Genomic DNA, 24,741 nt, shown 5'->3' on the forward strand with positions numbered 1-24,741 from the left:
TGAAACTGATGCCCCAGCGGGATGGCCCCACCACCTCTGCTCCCCAGTGAATGCCACCCCCGTTTGATCTGCGCTAATCTAATTAACACTTTAACAGGAACACCTGGGCTCTTCACTGGAGGATCTGTGGCTGCTGTCACGCACACACACACACACCAAACATAGGCATGCATACTCACTGTGCATGCTTCCCAGATGGGCCTTTGATAGCTCTGATGGTGGCAGGCTCAGGATGATGATTGCACTTAACTCAAACACTCTCTCACACTCAGAGACACACAGAACGACACTTGTACACATCTGCACACACCCATGTACAAAATGTATGTTCCGCTCATAGTATGGGGGTATGTGGTAATAGGGGACTATTTCAGTCCCCAATATACATCTAACTGCTCACTAAATGACGCAATTAGACTGTGGTCTGATGGTCTACCTGATTAGATTAGCCCCGTATTGCCCTTTCTGCTCCAGCTCACCGCAGCCTTAAACCCAACCTTGACCCCAATTAGCCCCACACTCATCAGAGAGAGCTGAGGGACACCGGTGCTGCAGCAGTTTATCATCCTGCTACTAATTGGCTTGATGAGGCGGGATAAATATGGTCAATGCTGCAATGTGAAGTCCCCTCCCCCATCACTATATACACACATGTAAAACAACAACCAAAAAGAAAGGAAATGAGAAAAAGGAGCAGAGAGGTGATGAGAGAGAGGCAACAGATGTGAGCAATTTTATTTTTTTGCATCATAATTGTACCAAACACCAAAGAATAATCAGGCTTGTTTACTCAGCATTACATATTTTATTATAGTCAGTAAAACGGTGCCCCCAATATGAGCAACACAGGTGTGTACAGGGAATAATCTGCATTCATTGTCAATCAGAATGGGTCAAAATGCCTCAGCCATCACCGCCACCTCTGTCCAGGGTTAAACAGGGTCTGGATGCTATCCAACTGCAGTTAAAGATGCATCCCTTATTAAAATCACTGATGTTTAAAACAACATTTAACCACCTACATCACTCATCTAAAAGAGCAAGAGAGCATGCAGAGAAAACTGATACTGACACTAACTTTATGTGATGATAATATAACATAATTATGTGCAATTCTATGCTTGAGCAGTGATGCGTATCGGTGGTGGCTGATGACTCAAAACATTTGGGAGGACAGGAGAAAAATCAACCCAGGTTCTCATGTGCTGTTTATAAAATTATTTTAATAATGTTTGAAAAAGCACTTGAAAAACTGACACAGAGCTATGAATATTTACCTTTTCTTGAGATCTTGTTCACAAGGCAGAGTGACTGTTGTCATCAGGCACATGGACCCTTAACCAAAAACATGGGGTTAATAAATGCATGGCACACATACAGGAAGGCCAGAAATGAGAATCTATTGTAGAAGTTAAATGCAAACAATTTGTGATGGTTGTGCGCTGAGAGGGAAATGAAAGGAAGATGAAATCTTACATACTTGACTTTAAAGTATATTTCACAGTCTGTAGCTTAAAAATGTTTCCAACTGCAACAGTATTATTTATAATAATAATAATAATAATAATAATAATAATAATAATAATAATAATAATAATGATATAGCAGATATAACAAATATATCAAAAATGATGTGTGATGCAATGTTGCAGCATCTTCTTCATACCTTTTTGTTTACTAATATTTTTTTTTAGGCTGGTTGATTTTAAACCACATAAGCAACATCTGAAACATGCAGTCATTTGTGAAGCCCATTATCCCACACTTCAGCAACCTCTCATCAAAGATGATGTTTTCTGAATGTGTCTTAAGATTTGTTCAGCGCTGGGCCCTTTGCATTCAGGCTGGGCCACCAAAAACCACCGGAGTCCCTCCATGGGTCCAGCAGTGAGTGCAAACAGAGCATTCTCGCTGTTAACTTAACAATCCTTCAGGGCTGCTACAACAAGCTTATTGTTGCGTTGACTAATGCAAGTAGCTGTCTACTGCCTCCATCAGTATTGTATTCTGTTTGTTGATTGGTTAGGAATGACATCATCAGCTAAAACATAATTTTAAATGGTTTGGCCAATAACAATAACTCTTGACTGTTCAATCATTTTGCATTTTGATTAGAATTGCAATAATGGATATATACCAAAGAAAGGAGAAGAAGAGAGAATAATTTAATCAATGATACTGAGATTTGGTAACTGTTTATTTCAACCAATTATTCTTTTTTTTTTGTATTTTAATTTCCACTTCCTCTACCTCAGTGGACCAGCCACTTCTGATGTGTATGGAACTACAGTTGTACACTTGAGCCTCTCTAAACAGTGACACCCAGAGTGTGTCACCTTCATACGTGAAGTGGAAACTTATTTAGGTGTCATACATCACTTTATGTACAGGCAGTGTACAGAAAATGTGAGTGAGATATAAATGAAGGGTTTTTCTAAAGGCTTGAGAAGTTCAGGTTCAGGTGTTGGACTACATGTGAGATGTGTGACTTAAGTGTCATTGAAGATGATTGTAACCACATCTTCAAACAAGCAGGGGTTAGCTTTTTTTATTGTTTGCCAGGATTCATGAAATAAACACACACAGCTACAGAATAAATTCATTGATGAGAGCGAGAGTATTGCAAGACTCATTCAAAAGTGAAACAGTTGGAGAACAAACAACAGCTCAGATGTAATTCTCCACAGTGTGTTAGACAGCACTTGTCAAACGTTGAAGCATATGGGCTATAGCAGATGTAATTTTGAGCCCTGTCAAAGAAGAGAAAGATGATAAAACCAAAGTGAGCACATCAACCCCAAAGTGGAGTGAAAAACAATGCAGGGCTGAATCCTTGTGTCTCTTGTGACTTGCTGATGGATAAATCAGAATTTGGCTTAACCGTATATATATTTATCCCAACATATAAGACTTGGGAGGGTTTCCCTTTCCTTGAACTATTTTATAGCCAATAAATGCGTGAATGATTCTGAAAGTTGCCACTACCTTCTATAATGATATATGCAAAACTGCTCAGCAACATGTTAGCAACATGGGCAAACATCCAATTTACTGATTTAATCAACACAGGTTTTGCATTAGAAAAAAAATTAAACGTGGATAACTGCCTTATGTCTCTGGCCATATGGTTTTGGATGATATCTCTTGTGCTGTATTGATTCCTGAGACCATCCATCTATCTTTTATAGCAGGAATTTGTCCTTGTCACGGTCTCGTGGGGCGAGACACAATCCCAGCATACATTTGGCCTAAGGCGGAGAAATACTCTGGACAGGTTGCTGGTCTATCACAGCGGTATTTACTGTATGTTGCAGGGCACTAATGAGATCATATTTTACCCTGCTCAGAGTGTCCTGTATGTTGGATCAATACGTCAGTCTTTTCGATGTTATGAGTGTTCAGGAAGGGCTAAGGAAGAAACTGTACCATCTCAGTAAACAGACGTCATTCTCCATAGTGCCTTATAGGGCTGGGTTTCGGTACTGGATACCTTTAAGGTATCGACTGATACAAATCGATACAAAGTAGTATTGAAATGTCTCCCGTCAAACGATACCTGCAATCAATCCTTTTTGCACCCAGAGCTAGAAAATATGACTATTTGAATGGACTTGCTCTCAGCCAATCAAGCGTTCTTCGATTTAATGCGACATGTGATTGGTCCACTGCCACAGCAGCTACAACCTGTCTGTGGTGGTGAAGTTGCGGTGAATCTTAGTGAGCTTGCTTAGCAGAAAAGCAGCCAAGATGCTACCTAAACGCTCTAAAGTGTGTCTACACTACATGCATGTTACACCAGATAAAAGCAAGTGCACAAAATGTGGAATGGGTATAGAATGAAGTACTCAACTGGTATCGGTATCAGTTTAAGGGTACTTGGATTGGTACTGGTATCGTCATTTTTTAAACAATACCCAGGCCTAGTGCCTAATCTCAGTATTACACAGCACCTTTACAATTATGTGCATGTGTGGCTAAAACAAAACTAACCCTAAATGAACTGGAATATTTACGGCACATTGTTCAATACACGTATTGAAGAATTCAAGCTATACTCAAGGCAAAAGGACTCTAATATCACACATCTAATACAAGATAAACAAAGGAAGAAAAGAAAAGGCATCATCTTCCTTAAAAAAAATTAAAATGTGCACAACTGTCGTCACAAAAGCTTAGGTTAGAAGAAGGGGAGGGTGAGAGATGAGATCAGGGGAGAGAAGAAGTAGAAGAAAGAGAGAAATATAGAACTACAGAGCCCACTTGACAGTCCTTTGAGCATCAGCCGTGGGGGAAAACTGGGACATGTTTCACTTGAACGCATGTTGAATTGCTCTCTGTGTTTTGCGGAGCTTCTCTCCAGCTGAATCAATTTGAACTATTCATTTTGTTCTCAGTAGAGAAGGAATGAAATCATAGTAGCTTGACACTTGTGCTAGTCAAGTTGATACTGCCAAAGTAGTATTTACTGTGCTTGTGGATCTTCTGCTGTAGTTAGACACACACACACACACTGTAATCCTACCTCAATGGCTCAATTATTAATATTGTTGTTTTTTATTATATTTTATTTTAAATGTCTCTTTTTTATTTTATTTTGTAAAGGATGCAGTGTGCACAATCTACATTATGTAATGAACCCACTGGTGGATGATTCAGAAAAATAGGTTTTGATTCAATCAAACGATTGATTAGATTAGAATTCTTTCAGCAGTAATTTGATGATTTATCCTATTTTGTGATTTGAATAAACATGATCCCACTCACTTAACCTACTGGGTCATGAGAGAATCAATCTTATCAGGCTTCAAGTTATGATTCCACCAGTGGTTTGAACCAATCAGCATCTTGTGAGGATTCTCTTGTGATCTTGCAAATCCAGCTGCCTTGCAAGGTAAGATGGTGATAGACAAATGGTTCATTCAATCGCCTGCCAAGTATTTTCTGAAACTGCCTGCCCTTTTCCAAACAGTTTCCGGACCACAGAACAACTTCTCACTGTGTAACAAACCATCTGGCATGAGGTTACCCACTCATTTGGCTTGCAAAAGGCTTTATTGGAACAATGCTTTTATGCTCCTCTGATAAACTGGCAGATGAGAGCACTACATCATAAACAATAGGTTACAAGAATGGGATTTCAAAGGGATTCAAGACTTTTTCTCTCCAGCGCTCATCTGCATTCTGAACACAATTTATTATCATTGCCCTCTATGTATTAAAGGGGTAACTCACCAATTTAACATCCCCTCATTACACAGTGTAAGGCATGAGAAAGAACCACCTCAATACATCCTGTGAGTGTGTAGTGAGGAATTTCAGCTGCAAAAAGGTGTTATTTTGAAACAATAAGCAGAAAGTAGGACACATTCTTTCAAGCATGTTTTCAAGTTTCCCGCCCACATCTGCTCAAGGAGGTCATTTTGGGAAAACTGACAAAGGCTTCACTTCTTCAGAGGAGTAAGTGAGTAAAACTCAATGCTTATATTTTAAAAAGACAATCGGTTTTCTGCTTGCTCTGGTATCACCACAGAGTAGATAATAGACAGACAGACACATTATTGTGCAGTTCATGGCAGACACTTCAAATACGGCTATATTATATTTCACACTGCAACTGAAGAGCTGCTGCCAAGAGAAGCCAAAGAGCAGTACCAGAGGTAGAAAAAGTATGTATCAAGACAGGCAGCTCTACTTTCTGTGGAGGAAGGCAAGAACAAAACAGGGTAACACTGACTTTCAGTGTCTGAAAGCAGAGGTCTAGTGTGTCAGAGTCCCCACAATGATTCTTCTCAAAGTTGGGTTTTTTATTAAAAGAGAGGGCAAACAGATAGTAGTGAAACATGACTCTTAAACCATGGCCCTCTGACCCCGTTCCCTTCTCAGGAAAAACAAAACAAAACATACTACCAGCCTGATTTACTACTACTGGCTGGTAATTCCCGCCCTGAAACAAAAATTAGGATGTTAGTCTAGCCTTATGGGGCAGCTGTGGCTCAGGAGGTAGAGTTGGTCGCCCACCAATTGAAAGATCTGTTGTTTGATTCCCAGCTCCTCCAGTCCACATGTTGTGTCCTTGGGCAAGATACTTAACCCCAAATTGCTCCCAGTGGCCATGCCAATGGTGAATGAATGTGTGTGTGAATGGTTAGGTTCCATCTGATGAGCAGGTTGGCACCCTGTGTGGTATATCCTGTCATCAGTGTATGAATGTGTGTGAATGGGTGAATGTGACTTGTAGTGTAAAAGCAGTTTGAGTGGTCAAAAAGACTAGAAACATTCTATATAAGTACAGTCCATTAACCACTTACCATTTAGCAGTGCAGCAAGCCAAGAGCTCAGACAGTGAAGGCTATCACCAAATCAAAAAACAGCTAATTTCTTAAGTAAAATGTGAATCCTCCTCATGAATAATCGCATCATCACACAAGATGTGTGAGCACTTCAGCGCTCACAGCCAAGTAACCATTAGAGACAGACACTGACCTTAGTTTGATCCTTTCATCCAGAGGTGTCACATGTAATAGCTGGAGTTGAAATGTGTCTCAAATGCCTCAAAGGTGTTCTGCCCTGGTGAATGTCTTCCTTTGCCAATTAACTCCAATTTTTCATTAAAAGTTCAGCTTTAAAATGGAGTGGATAATAAATTTGCAACAATGTCCACCTCAGTGGTGTTACTCGGAGCTTCCATCTTGAATTAACAGGCTAGCTAGCTAGTTGGTTAATCTGTTTTTTTTCCCAGTAGCTTGTGATTCGTGTCCCCCATGGTGGGCCGAATGTGTCATAAAGTAAGTGATAAAAAAGCCAATCCATTTACAAGGAAGATGTGCTTGGTCAATTTTAATGTCATTTGAAATTAGTCTCTTACTGAATTAGTATTGCTCAGGCCTTCTTCCCAGCAAACGGTGGCAACATTTGATAAACATGAGCAAATAATATGCTGTATCCCCATCCAAATTTTGAAATGAATAGAGCTTATGTAAGACTACGGCTGGCTCACCTAGTACCCGTAGCCATGCCTTCATTGCCAACACAATAAACATTTCCTTTTTTAAGTAACATGATATAATTGGCAACAAACCTGCCTGTTTGTGTCACAGCACTGATTAGGGTACAGTGCCTCAGTCAAATAAATCTAACTGAATATCAAGAGCTACTTGAGATGAGGAACAAGAAGATTTATAGCGTTTGGTAGTTTTACAGCCCTCGACAAAATTTGAAAGGCGTTTAAGATGATTAACTTGTGTTTTAAAGCCTTGGGCTCGCTTCCTGAAAGAATATTAGAAATGGCACTTCTGTCAAATCCATGAAATTATGTTTTAGTCATTTTGGATCTTGTCCCATTTACATATTTAATCTTGCACACAGTTACTTGACTGCACACATATATATTATTGTAGTGCTTTTCGGTCTTAAAGGTGAATGAGTTAATAGTTAGAGTCGTGTCACTGGTCATTAATCACCTGTTAAACTTGTGTTAGGTTGTACTGAACTTCACACAGGTATGCTACCTGAGATTTGTATTATGTTCACTTATTCATACAGGGTCTACCTGTTTCCATTACTACTGCCTGGAAACTAGATCTTCTGGAAAATGAAAAAATAAAAAGAAGTTTAATGAAGTGAATAAAAAGAAAATCAAACATGATCTTTGCAGATCTGTTGCTTGACTTACACTAATTTTAAATTAAAAGGAGCAGGAATTACAATAAACATTACAGGTTGCATTTCCCCAGCAGGTCTCACTTAATTTGCATCTTAATTTGCATCTGGAACTTCCAAAACCTAATTTTCCAGGTGTGAGTCAACTCTAATCCATACAGTTTCAAATTAAATGAAACATGAACATGAACCCAAACAGTAGGCTTTTGGTATTAACCGTGACAAAGTTGAATCACTGAGTGAGATCGGCAGTTGGTGTGACAACATTGACAAATTATTATTTAGATGTCTGATGAACTCACAGCAATTGTATGTAAACAAGCTGTATTAGTATCCCAGAGAGAGTCTTTGAGATGACTCAGTGCTGTGCATTAAATCATTAAAATGAGGAATAGAAGTGAAATCCTACTTTTACAGCTGAAGGAGCAAAAACAGACTGTTTTAAACAGAAGCTGAACTGAGGGGCTGCATTAAGGGTCAGTACAACTTAGATAAGGAGTTTTTAAGTGTAAATGACGTGAAAATAATCCAATTGAGCCCGACAATGAGAATATAAAACTTGAAATGTGCATGATACTTTCCCCTTAATGCCACTGTGTTTGATCTGTGCTCTACACAATGTTTACACCATACTCAGATCTTAAGAGCTGTATGCAAATTGTGATGCTGTTTGTAATGGGCTGGCTGGAGAATTCTTCACGTACACAGACATCAAGATAATATGAAACTTTCATAGTGATTGCTTCTTCTCGTTTGTGTTTCTAGTTTTCAAATAAAAGGCTTTTAACTGGTAAGCAAAGTAACACGTACACAAAGAGGTTGCAGGATTCGTAAGTTATTATCGGTCTTTTGTATGACTGATAATGAGCAAGAAACGCCTTAGGTTAAAAAGCTTGACCAATCCTGTCTGAGTCATGTATGTTACTTTGCATTGAACTTTTGAAGCCAAATGCTGCATCATAGTCAGAAGCGACATGGTCAAGTGGTCAGTCTGGAGGGACATGCCTGAGAGTGTAGTTGCAAGCTGGGTGTGAAAAGTTTAAATTAGGAATATTTTTTTTTTTAAATCAATAAATCCTTGTTTCAAAAGAGATAGCAATAAGTGAAAAGAATGTTGTTAAATATTGTGTCAACCATGTCGAAACACAGCCTTTTAAGATCTAAAAAAATATTACTCATTACACAGAGAAGATTGTTTTTTAATGTCAGGTGTGGAAAAGGACCTTTGGGTATTTCACAGCTGACAACCTTTTACATCATGCTCCTTCTGTTCTGCACATGTAAGACTTAAGAATAATTAATGCCCTTTCATTAATTTTCCATTTAATATTTCTTTGAGTTCAATTTGAAGAGTCTGTGGCAAAGCGGAGAACTAGTCTTGCAGTCTTGTGCAATGATTCTTTTTTTCTTTTTTTCTAAATCACCTCAAGTCTGGTTTTGAAATGTTTTCGTTTTAATTAATTAATACATTTGAGGCCTGTGTTTTTTATCTATTCAAATTTACACACAGATTAATTTGATCTCACTGTATTAATTCCTCTAAATGTCAAAGTCGAGTCACTACAACGTTTCTTTTTCTCCATTAAACAAATAGAAGAAGATTTGGCACAATGCAGCAGCTATCAATATTTCAGGTTTGAACTGTATAGAATAAAGGAGTTATATATACATATAACTCTGTTATCAAAGTGTCACCCTCCCTCTACCGCCCCCATATTTCTCACTCTGCTCTGGGTGAATGCTAACCATGCTTAAGATGATGAAAGAAATAGATCACTTGCGTAGGTTGCGGTGGCCCAGATAAAGGCCTCACGTGGCTGCCGTCTGACTGTAATTAACTATTGTCAAAGTGATTAATCATATATCTATAGAAGTGGAGTGCAGGAGGCTGCCAGTGACCTGTGAGGTGAAGTAGAACTAAAATGTTTGAGAGAGGGAAATAAAGAATTTGGGGTCTAATAATTGTTAGTAACCACTTTAATACATTACTCAGTTGAACATACTGTTAATTGTCACATTTGACCCATTTTTAATATATATATATATATATATATATATATATATATATATATATACATCCAGATCATACATCCATAGCGTTTTTAATCTTCAAACAAAAACATATTAAATACAGCATTTCTTAAGCCCTTATAGGTCCTGCATAAAGATCATATCACCACCTACTAAACTTTATGTGACATAAACAGTATGTCATTAGTAGCAGTAGTTACAAAATGTGTATCGAACACACACACCATGACTAGAATACCTTGGATTGACTAACTGTAGTCGGAATCAACCACCACCGACGTGCACATTCACAAACACACACACACCTGCTGTGCTCCACAGAGTCAACACCATGTACAGTACTTGAAAGGGAAGGCACTCCTGTGATCCCAGCTGTAAACTGGTTTTACTCCCGTCGATATGAGATCTGCATCTCGCTGAGTGTTTCTTACAATCCGGCCTGCACCCCACTAAGCACAGCAACACAGACAGCACGCCATTACCTAATTAGATGTGTACTCTACTGTCTAGCCTTACCCCCCACTAAAAGTTCTGAGCATTTGGCAACAGGACAGGTATACCTAAGTTCAAAGAGGTGAACTGGGGGGGGGGGGGGGGGGGGGGGGGGGGGGGGTTGTGGAGGATGGAGTGCATAGCTACTTCGATATAATATTATTTATTTATTCAATATATTTTTTGTTTCTTTCATCAGTTTCTACTAGTAGAGAACAGGTCAGCTGATGCTTTTAGTCCTACATCTTGATAAATATTACTATAACAGTTCCCCACACTGGGATACATAGGCAAAGAGTATGAATGGGCTTTGACAATGATGGATGGAAACACTATTGAGCAAGAGTCTCAATACATCCATCCCCCCAAACACCCATACATTAGGGTGTTTTTTTCTTAAGTGCAAACAAAAGTCTATACCAAGAAGGAAAAGCAGGGAATAAATCTAGATTAAAAAAAAAAGAAAAACGGAATGGACCCAATTTGAGGACCTACAGTTTAATAGTTGCATAATGAGACTGTCTTTTCAATACCAAGGACAAATGGAAATGTATGAATTGTGGAGAGAGAAAAAGCTCTCCACCTGGAGAAAAAAAAGGACGAGGCTAAGAAAGATGAAGGTGTAAAGGTGAGAGGAATAATGTTGCTCTTGTAGAAATACTGTCACTAGTGGGTTTTCATATAACTCCAGTTTTTTTCTTTAAGCCTTTTTATGGATGTCATCATTTCTCTAAGCATTTGAAAAGAGTGCCTGAAGAATAGCCAGTGGTATTTGGTGCTGAGAGCAAGCACTAGTGAAGGGCCAAGGGGGAGAACAAAGAACCCACTGCCAATTTGATTATAATATCACACCTTTTCAGAGAGTTAATGTGGTGTCTCAGATGTCAGGCCGCTGTCTTTCTCTTCCCATTCTGTTCTTTTCCTTTTTCACACTTATCCCACTCCTCTCTCTCTTTCTCTCTTACTCTCATCCTCTCCTTTTGCTTTGTGCCAGGGATCAGCCCTTACTCGAGGGGCTTTTGATGAAATCCTTTCAAGGCAGAATGTGACGGTCTGAAATGTCACTCTCAGATCAGATGTCCCTGAAACAAGGCCTGTCATATCATTCGGTACGCTCGACTTCATTAGCTCTTTGTTCAGTTTCACGTCAGCTTTCGCAAACACAGTGAAATCACTTGTGGCTTTCTTAGGTTTTTCTCCCACTTATGTTTTACAAAGAAAATTATACGGCACGTTGGAAAGAAGGTAATGCTGCTCTTAAGCGGATACAGAGATTTCCTTCACTCTGACATCTGAGTCTAAGAGTTCACCAAAGATTACGTTCAACTGGATGGAAAAACTCATTTTGACACGACAAAAGATGCTGCCTTTACTTAGTCAATCCACACTACTATGCACTTAATATACACTACATTAAAATACAAGCTAGGTTTGTGTGTTTAAAAACAGGAAACATCTGTAAGCGATTTGGGTGTGTCGTTTCAGTCCTTTCTTTGTGCGAATAAACTGGTCCATTGAAGCCTCATTTTTCTAGAAAATACAATATAAGCACAAATCTACAACAGGTGCTGTCATTGAGGTCAGTATTCCCACTTAGATCCCTGACAGAAATATCTCAACAACTATTGACTAGATCACTATATGTAAATTGGTACAGGCACTCATGGTCCTCAGAGGATTAATGCTAAGACTTTGATGATCCTCTGATGTTTCCTCTAGTGCCAAAGGCAAGTCACAGGTTTCACTTCACTTCACTTCACCAGGGAAATATACATATAGCTCCTGGTCAATGTATCCTAATGACTTTGGTGTTCCCCTGATTTTTTTTCCTGCACTGTTTTGGATGATATTTGTGGTTTTGTGTGAAATCTCTATGGCAGGGGTGTCAAACATACGGCCCGCTGGCCAGAACCAGCCCACCAAATGGTCCAATCTGGCCCACTGGATAACTTTTCAAAGTATGAAAATTGCAGAAAAGTAATTCCAATTTTTCTGCTGCTTCAGAGGTTTTTTTTTTCCCATACAACTCTCTGAAAAAACAATGAATAGATATTGTGGTCATATTTAAACTATTCATATTTTAAACATGTGAAAAATGTCAATGTCAAATGGCAATCAGCAGCATCTGTGCAAAATAATCTCTAAAAAATGGAGACATAATATTGTTAAAATTGCACTCATTTTTCACAGTAAATAGATGGTTTAATATAGTGAAGTTATACTATTATATATTATTTATAGATTATTATGCAGTGGTTTTACTGGTCTGGCCCATTTGAGATCAAATGGCCTGGACGTGGCCCCAGAACTAAAATGAGTTTGGCACCATTGCTCTATAGAATGAGCCCTTTAACTTTCCATGTAGTGCCATCATCATGTCATTTTTCAATCTTTTTTTAAATACCTGCAAAATGAATGAATATCCAATCATTCTCAGTTGTAATGAGCATGCTAACACGCTAAACTAAGATAGAGAACATATTAAACACACTTGCTTAACACCTGCATGTTAGCCTCATTATTGTGAGGATGGAAACTTGCTGATATTAGCATTTGGCTCGCAAAACCACCAATTTATTTCTTTACAAATGTTATTAATTTCTCATCACATCCAGCTTGAAATTATTTGACACCACAGTTTCATGAAATGAAAACATAATATCATATATCCACAATATTATCCCACTTCATTTTAATAAGTGATAATATTATTCTCTGCTATGCTACTCCTCTGGTATTAGGAGAATAACGTATAGAGAGAAACAGAATAAAGAGAGAGTATAAGCTTGACCAGAAATGTTTTCTATACTCCTGAACTTACCAATCATTCATTCTTTTCTAAAAAAAAAAAAAAAAAGCTAAATGCTACCTTTTCAGCTGCCTATAACATAAGTGCTGCAAAGTTTAATCAAGCGTTTCCAGACAAATTAATTTGAGGTTTAAAATGAAAGGTATGACTGAGACGAGTATCTCAATCAACACTAAGCCAGTAGAAGTTTTCTGACACCTGGAGGGAAAATTCCCTGTTGCTGTAACTCTAGCCCAGAGTGAATGTGAACATCTTTTCTTAGCCAGGTATTGCCAGGGAGTTTATAATTGAGTTGAGACTCAGGAAATACTCATTAAGACGTTGTCAGTTGCCAGAGGAGGCCACGCTCAATGTGTTTAGACACCACTGAGACTGCAGGTATCCCAGAGCCCTGCTCTTCTCCAGCTGTAGGGCAAAAGTGTACGTCTGTATGCAGGTGTGTGTGTGTGTGTGTGTGTGTGTGTGTGTGTGTGTGTGTGTGTGTGTGTGTGTGTGCATGCAGAGCTGGTATGTGTGTGTATTCACGTGTGATTGTGCGCATGAGTTTAATAAACTCGCAGGTCCGTGGAGCACCATCTGCCTGCACAGTGTTTGATGGAGCAGGAGCTGGTTGTGAGGGACACCCCTGTCACCCACTATGTGTGACAAACTGTTGATAGAAACACCTGTTTATTGTCTTGCTCTTTCCACAATCTCCCCTGGAACAGCTGCTTGAATGGATAGAGTTTTACTTGCCTCTAGGCTGGTAATTTCCTCTGTATATAAACTCCCCACTTAATAAAAGCTGGCAGTAAAAAACATTCAAATGGTGTTGTGTTCTGGTTATAGGATTCTATGCTACATGTAACTTGGTACACTGAGTTTAGTGTAAATTATGTAAGGATCTCAACTCATGTTAACTTCAAAGGTCTACTCTCCATCAATAAAATGAAAAATGTGGCTTTGACACTCAAGATGTTGTCCCTAAGTGTCCACACATTATGTAGCTCCTAACCTCAATATGTCATTTCAGTGAATAGTCTTTGATTTTGTCTTAGCTCTAGCTGATGTGATAATTAAAACGATCCTCAAGGTGTCTGGCCATTGATCGCTTGATCTCCCCCTGCCTGCCTCAGATGAAATTGATTAGAGCACTAACTGTGATGAGGACAGGCAAACATGGAACCAAACTGCTCTCATTCCCAGGTTCCCGAATCCTGCGTCAGATATTGATCCACCAGGGATCTTTACATACCAGGCTTTCAACTTACTCCAATGTAAACCAATCCGTGTCATTCTTGGACACATTATTCAACATATAGTATCACAGCAGTTTGTGAAATTTCAATTGGAAGTTTTTCCCTTCACAAACCGTTTACATGTCACTGTTAAAAAAATGTTTTATGGTATGACAATGCTTACATACTGTTCAGGGTCAAATTGGACCTATTGTTTTACATTTTAGAGCTGTAAAAACACCACATACATATTTCCTTTAGCCAGCCTTTTTCCTAATGTGACTCATAGTATACAAAAATGGAAATTAAATGCAACATGTTGTATTCATCATATTCTATAAAATGTTCTTATGGACCATAAAATAGTGACACTGCCTTTTATTCTATGAGATTTATCAAACAGAAGGATTTATCCCACTCCATTCCTGCTGTTTTATTCTTCTTTTCCTGACATGTACGGAAGTTAATTAATGACAAAATGATGTTTTATGCTTCCACTTTTCCTGGTATGTATGGAAGTTAATTATCTAATCAAACATAAGGATTAATCAAACATGTAGTATAAATGATGACTGATGGGGAGCTTATGAATGTGAATTGGTGTAGAGACTAATTATGAGTCAGAATATGAACAGTATGTGAGGGTTAAGGTCTGGTTAGGCATAGGCACTAAAACCACTTGGTTGCGGTTAGGAAAAGATCATGGTTTGGGTTAAAATGACAACTTGAAACATGGTTTCTGTTTCTTTCATCATCATGGCAACAGTAAACATCACAACAATCGTTGTTACAGTTTTTATAAAATGTCCCAACTTTGGCAAAAAAATAAAAGGGTCCAAACTTCTCATATGTGATTTATTGTTATTTGGAACATTTTGTCATAACAAACCACACAAAACCCTACCTTACCCCCCTCTCTTCTCCCAAACAATGAAGACTCTAATCTCACTCAATTGTCCCTCCTTACAGTCAAGGTGGCAACGCCTTGTGCCTAAATATAGCCAATCATAACATAATGGGTATGGAATTAATCTGCAGATGCTCCGGTTTAACCCTTACATACTGTTCTTATTTAGTCTCTAAACCAACTGACAGTCATTAATAAATGTTTGATTAATCCTTAATGAAAAGTATATTCTATTTATTAATAGATAAAATACATTTACAATGACTATCTTATGGTCCAGGATGACATTTCATAGAATATGAAGAATTTAACATGTTTGAATATTGATTTTTGAATTTTCTGATAAAAAGTCAAATTTAGATATTTTTTTACAGAAAAATGTATCAGCTGCACAAAAATGAACAAAAAGCATGCATTTTATTTCCATTGTTGTGTTGCATTAGGAAAGGTCCACCTAGAGGAAATGTGTATATGGTGTTTTTACAGCTTTAAAATGTTATGTAAATGGATTCAATTTGAGCCTGAACAGTATATAAAAGTTATTTTCTATGGATGTCATTTTCTGAGCCATGACAAAGGCCAAAATGTGGCCTTCAGCAGACTTGATTTTAGCCTAGCTGATTGCTGAAATCCATTTTTCTGCAACTGTTGATCACTTGTGGCCCGTACCAGCAGGTTAAGAGAAGTGAGGAGTCAGCAGTCAATGGCGGTAAAAAACATTATAAAATAGGTTTTCCAACAGTCGTAAATCACTGTAACTACAGAAAGTCCTTGACTATACAGTCATAACCACACACACAAAAACATTAGGCTGATGGATCCAGTAGTATGCAAGTTCAGCTGCGGGCAGATACACGCACAAAAACACGGACACACATGACCAAACACATAATTGCCTGGCAGAGATAATAATCAGGTTGACTACCCAAGAGTATAAAGGCCCGAGAGAACAATGCAAACACACTGGTGGGTTGAGGGTCATCAGAGTGTGTGTGGTAAATAGCAATGTAAATGCAATAGCAAGGGATGAATGCTTTTAACACTTACAAAACAATGTTTATCATTGCCATCTGTTATCTGAAATCACAAATAATGCAGCACTAATATCATGTTACCACAGAACATATTGCTTGCATCTAACTAGGCAACGATGTAAAAAAAAAAAAAAAAACCCAATTATATGGAGTTGAAATGAATCTTTCCCTAGCTAACAAAACACTTTTACGAGGAGCTGGAACAGCCGTTTAATGTAACTACACTGTAAAACAGGCTCATCTGAAGCAGTACCTCAGTGGCTATTAACTGGCCCATAAATGCCCTCCTATAGGCCTTTCAGTTAGTGTGTTAAACAAGCGCCTAATGAAAAGCCTGTATTCTCTTTACGACGTTGCTGCAAAAACAAAACAAGGAAAAGTAAAGCATATTATAACATTTAAGATCATTTTGTTGGAGGGTTTTTTCTGACTGCGTGTGTGTAGAGGTGTGTATTGTAGTTGTACTAATGTGTGTCTAACAGCTCACCCCTGTTTTGTAGCAGGGGTCGACGAAAGAAGCAGACATGCGCTCAGAGCTAGAGGTGAATCTACGATGCAGGCGAGAGCTCCAACAGCATTTTCAGTGAGACAGATGGATGAAGTTTATTCAGTATGTGACAGTTAACACCCCCCCCCCCCCCCTCCCCCCAAGCAGGGAGAAAACACCGCAGCAGATAAATAAATGTTGGCTTTACCAGCCCCTACCTTCTGTTATTTATTCACTAGAGTCAACATTTCTATTAGGCGTGACTTATGGCAACAAATGATTATTGCTGTTATGATTATTATGAATGCAATCCCCTCTCTGTATGTATAAGCCGTTATATTCACGTTGTTATATACATTGCGATGTAGATTCTAGCAGGCCACTTCATTAACTATCCAGCTTCAGGAAAGCTACTTACTTCAAGGACAGATGCCTTAGCAAAGCAAGTTAGCATAGGAACATAGAATCATAAGACTTTTTTTGTTTTGAAAGCATGAATTGACATTGAATTGGGTTTATTATTTATTAATGTTCAACTTGTTATTTTACCTTTAATATTCAATGACAACAAAAATAACTAAAAACAAGTGTGAAGGTTCTTTAAAGCATAGCAAAGACTTAGTAAACACTATGATTTTACATATTATACAGAGGAAAATATGTCTTTTCAGAGAGGAACTAGATACCTTGATCTTCCATGCCCCAAAGCATTGTGGAAAATGTGTGTAATAAAACAACTTATGAAATCTTTCATATGGATCAGTGTAGTACTTTGCATATTAGTTCTATGCTTACACTTTGATCATGTGCTGCGTAGCTTTAAGGAAACTTTTTTCATCACACTATCTGTTCTTACATGTATGAGTTTTAAAGTCTAACTGAAATGAAATAGCATCTGTCTATCATTATCTGCTCTCTAAATCACTATTGTGTGTTCTCTATTAAAAAAAGAGACATTTATATTTTAAACTCTTTGGTTTCATGAGGACTCTCCTTAGTTTCTGTTATCTGCTCATGTAGCTGGAGATATTATTACTGTACAGCAAATTCAAGCAAATGTGGTGTTCGATCATATGCAGAGCAAACTAACAGCATCCTGCTACACAACAGACGGAATAATTCACATTAGCTTTCCTGCTAAATGTTTCTTCTCATCTAACTTACAAACATGAACACTAGTCATTTACCCAGAGATGGGAAAGTAACAGTATGTGTACTTCATTACTTTACTTAAGTAGATGTTCCAGGTATCTGTACTTTACTTGAGTATTTATTTTTCTGACAACTTTTGACTTTTACTCCCTACATTTGAACACAAATATCTGTACTTTCTACTCCTTACATTATCAAAACAGGCTTATTACTTGTTTCAACCTCAGTGACTTTAGAAAAATGAATACCTGACGTGCCAATAAGCAATACAAAACACATATTTTTATTTATTTTGGTGTGTGCGCCGCTCTGTGTCCCACATAAAACTAGATTGTGTCCAGTGAGTTTTTTTTCCGTGCAGGTTGTTAACAAAAGAGGAAAACTATCCTATTGTGTGTGCTGAGAACTTTTTTTTCATTTTGCCATTTATCAAACGACGTATTGTGTATCATTGATGGTTAAAAAAAAAAAAAAATGTACTTAAGTACATTTCAGAGCCTGTTCTTGCTTACTTTTACTTAAAAAAAGGAGTTGAATCAGTACTTCTACTTTAGTACAGAATGTGAGTACTTTAGCCACCTCTGCCTGTCCCTTGTTTTACATGCAACCAAACAAACCAGAAAAAAAGTCCACTATTAACTTCAATTCACAGGATAGATAGCTAATTAGCTGTGCAGCTGCAGCACATTAAACAGCATGTAAGCATACCTGCAAATGTCACCGGTTTGGTCATCGCTCTTCAAACCCCCTGTTAGCAACATACTGTGACTTTTAGCTATAGTTTAATTACTTTATCTCTGTTCTGCACGGTGTAACAGCCTTCCAGCTAATGTCTATCAGACAAGCCTCTGACATGTTCCTCCAGCTGGCTGAGACAATAATACAACAATGTTACCGAAATATCTAACAAAAATAACAAAAACATTTTGACATTATATTTGACTACAAAGAGGAGATGATTAAGTGTGATTTCAGCTGGACTTTTAAAACATTCTCTAGAGATATATGGCAAGTGTTTACCACAGCTTTTAACACTGGTATGTGAGCGTGAGTGTGCATATTTACAGAGTGATGGGTTTTTATTCAGCGGCTATCCAGTCAATTTGATGGTAGGTTCAAGCCTCCAGTGAACTCTTACAAGAGCTTTCAGGCTTCTTTTTGAAAGGGTCTTTGGGTAATGTAAAACATGGTGATAAGTGTTAGCTTTTTCTTTGAGTGGATTAATTTAATCACTCACGTGGCAAATCATTCATATGATAATGATTTTTTCCATGATTCAGCTCTCAAATATATTCTTTAATATTCACAGGCTTAATTACTAAGGATATTTTACTGCAACTCTGTGACATTCACCCTCATGCATGAGCTACTGTGACCTTGATTTTGTCATCCATACTTTTTTAAAGTGGGACATGCAATGCCTTTGTGCCTCTAACTTTTTCTCTCTCTTTCATTTCCCTCCCTTGGTAGCACTCTCTTATTCTCAACTTCCTCTGCTTTTCTTCTATCTCTGTCATTTCTTTATTTAGCTCTTCTGTTGATATTTGTGTTCTTTTGTGCACATCCTTATATGACTTTTCTAACTCTGTATCGCTGTTTTTTATTTTCTAGACGCTGCCGACCACAACGTATGAGTTAGAGATCGTAGCCAAGGACATGGCAGGAAGTGAGGTGGGCCTAACGGGAACAGCCACGGCTACCATTACCATCACAGACAAGAACGACCATGCCCCTGAGTTCACACATCCACTGGTGAGAAACATCACTTTTTTACTTCTTCTGATCGGAACACTTTCTTTTTAATCCCCTTGTCGTTCACATGTAGTTTCTACGGTAAAAGCGTGTGGGAAAATGTTTGTTTACCACTCCAGAGTTCAGGGTCGGTTAGAGCTAGTAGAAATCTAGCACTTTGTCAAGGACACGTCAACAGGGTGGATACTACACGGGAGCAAGCTTCAACCAAGGACTCCTGGTTAAAGAAGGACTCTCTCATTTTGTACAACTAATTGGATAGATTTCCTGGAGCGTGTCGTGACCAGTGTGGAGTTTTTTTCTTCATCTAAAATGTGCAGTTAGATCGACTTTAATGTGTTTTTAACTAACTTGGTAGAGAGCATGTGAGTAACTTTGAGACTGACTGACAGATGGAATATTCAAATGTTCACCAAATGTCAGTGCAGTCAAACAAAACTATCTATTTATGGGGATAAGTCATCTGCAGGCAGGAGCGCCATAGGGGGGTGAAAAGTTAGGATGTTTCTGACAGGGGTCCTAAAAGATTATTAGAACATAAGTTCATCTTTTTAACCTGTCATCATTCATCATTAATAGACATTAAAATAACATTTTATTTACACTGTACTCATTAAAAAATACTTTTAATTTTTCTTGTTTTTGGCGTTACATTTAAAGTGTAAAAGCCAGTCTAAAGCACTTTACTTATAGAGGTTAGCAGCTTGCATCAAATAGTGAATTCCAGTGTATGCAGAATGTTGCATGTATGTCTGTACAGTGTTATATTCTCACAGCTCAATGTCAGTAAATATTGGACAGTTAGTATAGGACTACAACAGAGTTTCCAGCCTTCACAGGTAGAGTTATTTAAAGTGTTGAAGGGTGTGTTGTCCAGTGCCTAGTGGGCCAAAATCTCTGGCAGCGCTGCCTGCAGGGTGGAGAAGGTTCCATTAGAAATGTAATAGGTTCTAGATTACTAGTTACTATATTTAAAATGTAATAAGTAATGTAACTATTTCAATTACTTCATTAAAGTAAACTACATTTTTTAATTATTTTTCTAATTTTCTAATGAATGTTTTTATTTTTCACAAGTTCAGCTGTTTTTCATGGATACTGACATAACATATAAGGGAGACAATTTCTTATAAAGCAAGATTCATCTCTCATTTGAAAATGTATTCATTAGTTCATGTAGATTTTGGAATATAACATATTTAATGAAAAAAGTCAAATTGGTACCGTGACAGCATTTAAGCCCATGTGTGCTCCAAATAAGCCCATATCATGATTTATTTACAAATTATATTTTTTTTAATTGACCAATATATGTATTCACTAACATGTCAAATATTAAAAAATGAGCAAAGGTCTATCTTCAGATCTTCATAATTTTCACATTTTTTCTCAGCATATATATTATGTAACGCTGTTACATCTAACTACTTACTCCTCAACACTGGTCACCTGTAGCAAGCTTACTTTACATCACTGAAAACCTACCTACTCATTTCATGTAGTTGTGTGTTTACACCCACTCAAAGACTCTTTCTTATATGAAAATATTTCTGTCCTTGTTTGCTAAAGGGATAGCCAAGCCAAGTAAAGATCACAGGGTATGCATGTGTGTGCAAAGAACATATATGGCAAATGATAACACATAACATAAAAACACATGTTGGTAACCCGAGTGATGTGGGTGCACAGGCAAGATAAGGGAATCTGAGTGGGAGTAGACTTGTTGTGGTTCATTGGTGGTTTGTTTAGTCAGCAATGCCTCAAGGCATTAGTGAAAAGCTAACAGAGTAAACCGCTGCTTGCCAGTCACGCTATAAAATAAAATGTACATGTGCAAAAACAAATAGAAAATAGCACACAATAAATTGCACCTATTGCCAAGTTTGTGGCACCTCGTGATGAATTTGTCAAAAGCTGCCACAATGGCTGTTTTCTTTTCCCCCCTTCATCCATCCTTCTCACCTCTGGAGGTAAGAAAACACACACACAAAAAAAAGAATGAGGTCTTGTAGGAAAAGACCCTCCCCGTGCCTCAAGGTGCAGTTGTAACATTGAGTTGTGTGGTTCTTAATGGAAACGCCCAGAGCTGTTGTCAGGTTTGGAGACACATCATGCTTTGCCCCAACCAAACCTCCCCTACAGCCTTCCCGTGATGCATCGGGGTTGTCAGGGGAGCTTGTAAGGAGTGCAGCTCAGATGTGAAATGTTACAGCTCAGAGGGCTTGGCAGGGCCGTGCAGAGTGCACCATGTCCGTGTCCCAGCTAATGTTCTCATTTCTCACAGGGAAGAGATCCGTTTAACGGCGTGGAGAAATGGAGCTTTTAAAAAACAAGTGTTTGAAAGTGCTAAGCTCCCTGTATAAATCCTCTACCCTTCACTCTCCCTGACCGCATCTAACCTGCCCGTGAATCTTCTATGACCTCACAGATGACCGCCATCATATTGTGAGTGTGTTTGCCAGTGCATATTTACACTGAGTTTGTGTCAGCAGGAACTGTCGAGCTTTGACCATATAAATTATCCAACAGCATATTCAGGTCTTTTCATGCACTGTAAGAAATGTCCATAGAATTAACACCAAAATGCTGTACAGTCATGACATCTAAAAACTCTAAATGGAAACACAACAGAGCATTGTTTACTTTACAATATTATTTTATAAAATACTAAATCAAACATAACTGTTCATTTTAAAGAAAGAATATGTTAAAAACACCCCAAAAAATACATTCCTTTGTAGAAATGACCTATTAGTGTAGTTTAAACGCAGAAAACCTGTGATACAAAAAGCAATACAATGCAGTTTAAATGACATTATTAACACTGTTATATTATATATTAAAACATTATTTGTCAAGTAGATTTTGGGGGTAATTTATAGCAAAAATCAGTTAAATGTCAGTCTTATAATGAGGCTTTTTTAGTGAAATGATGTTTGTTTGGTATTTTTCAGTTAAATATAAAGATATTCTATATACATTAAGCAACAACTGGATGTAAATCTTATGAAAGAGTTTAATAGCATAGTGGTAATGCTAATTCAGCAGAAATGTAATGGTGAATTTACTGGATTAAAATGTAATTTTATACAGAATTATTCTGACAACCACAGCTGCCAGTTTTTCCCGTAAAAACAACAGTTTGGGGTTTTTTTACAGTGTAGAACTTTCCAAAATCCTTTCATTCAGAAGAACCTCCCGCAAACCAGATGTAAGCTTTAAAAGTCTGTCTTCCAGCTTGTGAGCAGGACTCAAGCAGAGAAATAGAGAGAGAAGCAGGAAAAGATGAGTAGAAACAGTGGGACAGAAAGAACAGAACAAGAATAAAACAAATACATGTTCTGAAATGGTACTTCTTCCTGTTATTATTCATTAAATCCACTGTAGCCGGATTTTATGAGTTGACATTTTGTCTGAATTCAGCGAACATAATCCCCATATAGGGTGCCTCTTTTTTTCTCTTAAACCTACCTACCGCAGCTATATGCAAAGAGACAGCTATTCATAGTTGCTGAAGACTGTGCTTCAAACCACCACTCCACTCCTGCATATACCCTCAGATCAGCCAGCAGGGAATCTGTGCTCCTTTCCCTTTTTAATTCATCTTTCCGCATTGAAGTTTGTTGAAGTTTTTGACTTCATGTAAAAGAATTACAAAACAAGTGCAGTTTGGTGCGTTATGATTTTCTCTCAAAAATGGTTTTCATACAGCAGATATGCTCTTATTAGTTGTTGTCCTTGGTGTTAAGTGCTGGACTAGCATAAAAATGTCAAGTGAAAAGAAAAAAATCAGGTTTCACACCACTTAATTGTGCGGATTTCTCTTTTTCCTTGTGTTTACTCTTAATTATCTGAAAGTGAAAGGATTTGGAGCTAGAGAGAGTAGTACTTAAGGTAGCGTTCATTAGCCATTTTAAATGATTTCGCAATTTAAAATTGAATAGAAATGAGTTTACCTCATACTGCCCTGCAAGCAAATAACAGCTGTAATTATTCTTCAGCTTCTGTGCAACATTTTCCTTTTTTCAAAGAGAATATACTTTTTAAAATGCGGTTTCAGTGAAAAACAAATGTCTAAAGAGGTTGAGAGTCGTGTGCCACTGGCGACACATCATAGCCCTGTAAACCAAGAGTGTTGGTATAACATAATTAATCAATAAGTCTACATACTGTAGCATTGTGTTATGTACAATTAGTATTGTAAGACTTCCTTCTGTTTCTTACATTTGAAGGTATCATTCTATTAAGTTTTCATTTCACTCAGAAAGTAGAAGCTATCAAGGTTAACTAGCTTTCAAAAAACCATCTGACTCCAGTAGATGATCATTTTGTCCATTTAGTTTTAACAGCCAGCCAGATATAGTAAGGCTTTTGATGCGTTCTGCCCCACACATGTGTGCAAGGTGGATGTCTCTTCACTGAGTATGTATTTTATGGAACACTGTGCAAAAAGTTGGAGGAGACATGTTAACAGAAGTTGTATATGTGCTCTGCTGTATTTACTAAGGTCATATAATGTGTGACTGTCAGTTTTGTGTGGTAAATTGTCAGCCTCTGAAAAGAAGGCATAAACAGAGTGCAAATGGGATTTACAAGAGCCAAAGGGTGGTTGTAGTGGCGGGAAAGAAGCATGCATTAAATATAAGTTTGTATAACATTCGCAAACAAATAGTGTATGGGGAATTTGGTTTGAATTTGACTGTCAATGAACTATACAATCACTACACTACATTTAGACATACTACATATATGGATGTGCTACATACTTATTAGCAGTGTTGGGGTTAGGCCCATACTGAGGTTGTCAGACTTTTAAGATTTTATTCAGCAGGGTTTTTTCCTCATTTTTTAATATTTAACATGTTACTGAATACATATGCTGTTTTCAATATCAATATGTTTTATATTTAGTAAGTAAATCATGATGTGACCTTATTTGGAGCAAACATGGGCTTAAATGGTGTCACAGTACCAATTTAGCTCATGCCAGACTTTTGACTTTTTTCATCAAATATCTTTGTTTTACTGTATATTCCGAAATCTATATGAACTAATGAATACATTTTCAAATGAGAGATAAATCTTGCTTTATAAGAAATGATCTCTCTTATAAATCATGTCAATATCCATGAAAAATAGCTGAACTTAAATTCATTGGGTAATGAGAAAAATAATCAAATAGTAATCAAATGTAAGTTAGA

At 37.6% G+C, this 24,741-nt stretch overlaps 1 protein-coding gene across 1 annotated transcript in view; it reads left to right on the forward strand.

Moving 5' to 3' along the window:
• cdh13 (cadherin 13, H-cadherin (heart)) overlaps positions 1–24,741 on the forward strand; it is a 270,635-nt gene that overhangs the window by 175,109 nt on the left and 70,785 nt on the right. Inside the window, exon 10 of the mRNA XM_062421569.1 lies at positions 19,400–19,540. Within this exon, the coding sequence (XP_062277553.1) occupies positions 19,400–19,540 (141 nt within the window). The remainder of the gene's footprint in view (positions 1–19,399; positions 19,541–24,741) is intronic.

The sequence above is a fragment of the Scomber scombrus genome, chromosome 6, assembly GCF_963691925.1.
Source record: "Scomber scombrus chromosome 6, fScoSco1.1, whole genome shotgun sequence".
NCBI classification, from domain to species: domain Eukaryota; kingdom Metazoa; phylum Chordata; class Actinopteri; order Scombriformes; family Scombridae; genus Scomber; species Scomber scombrus.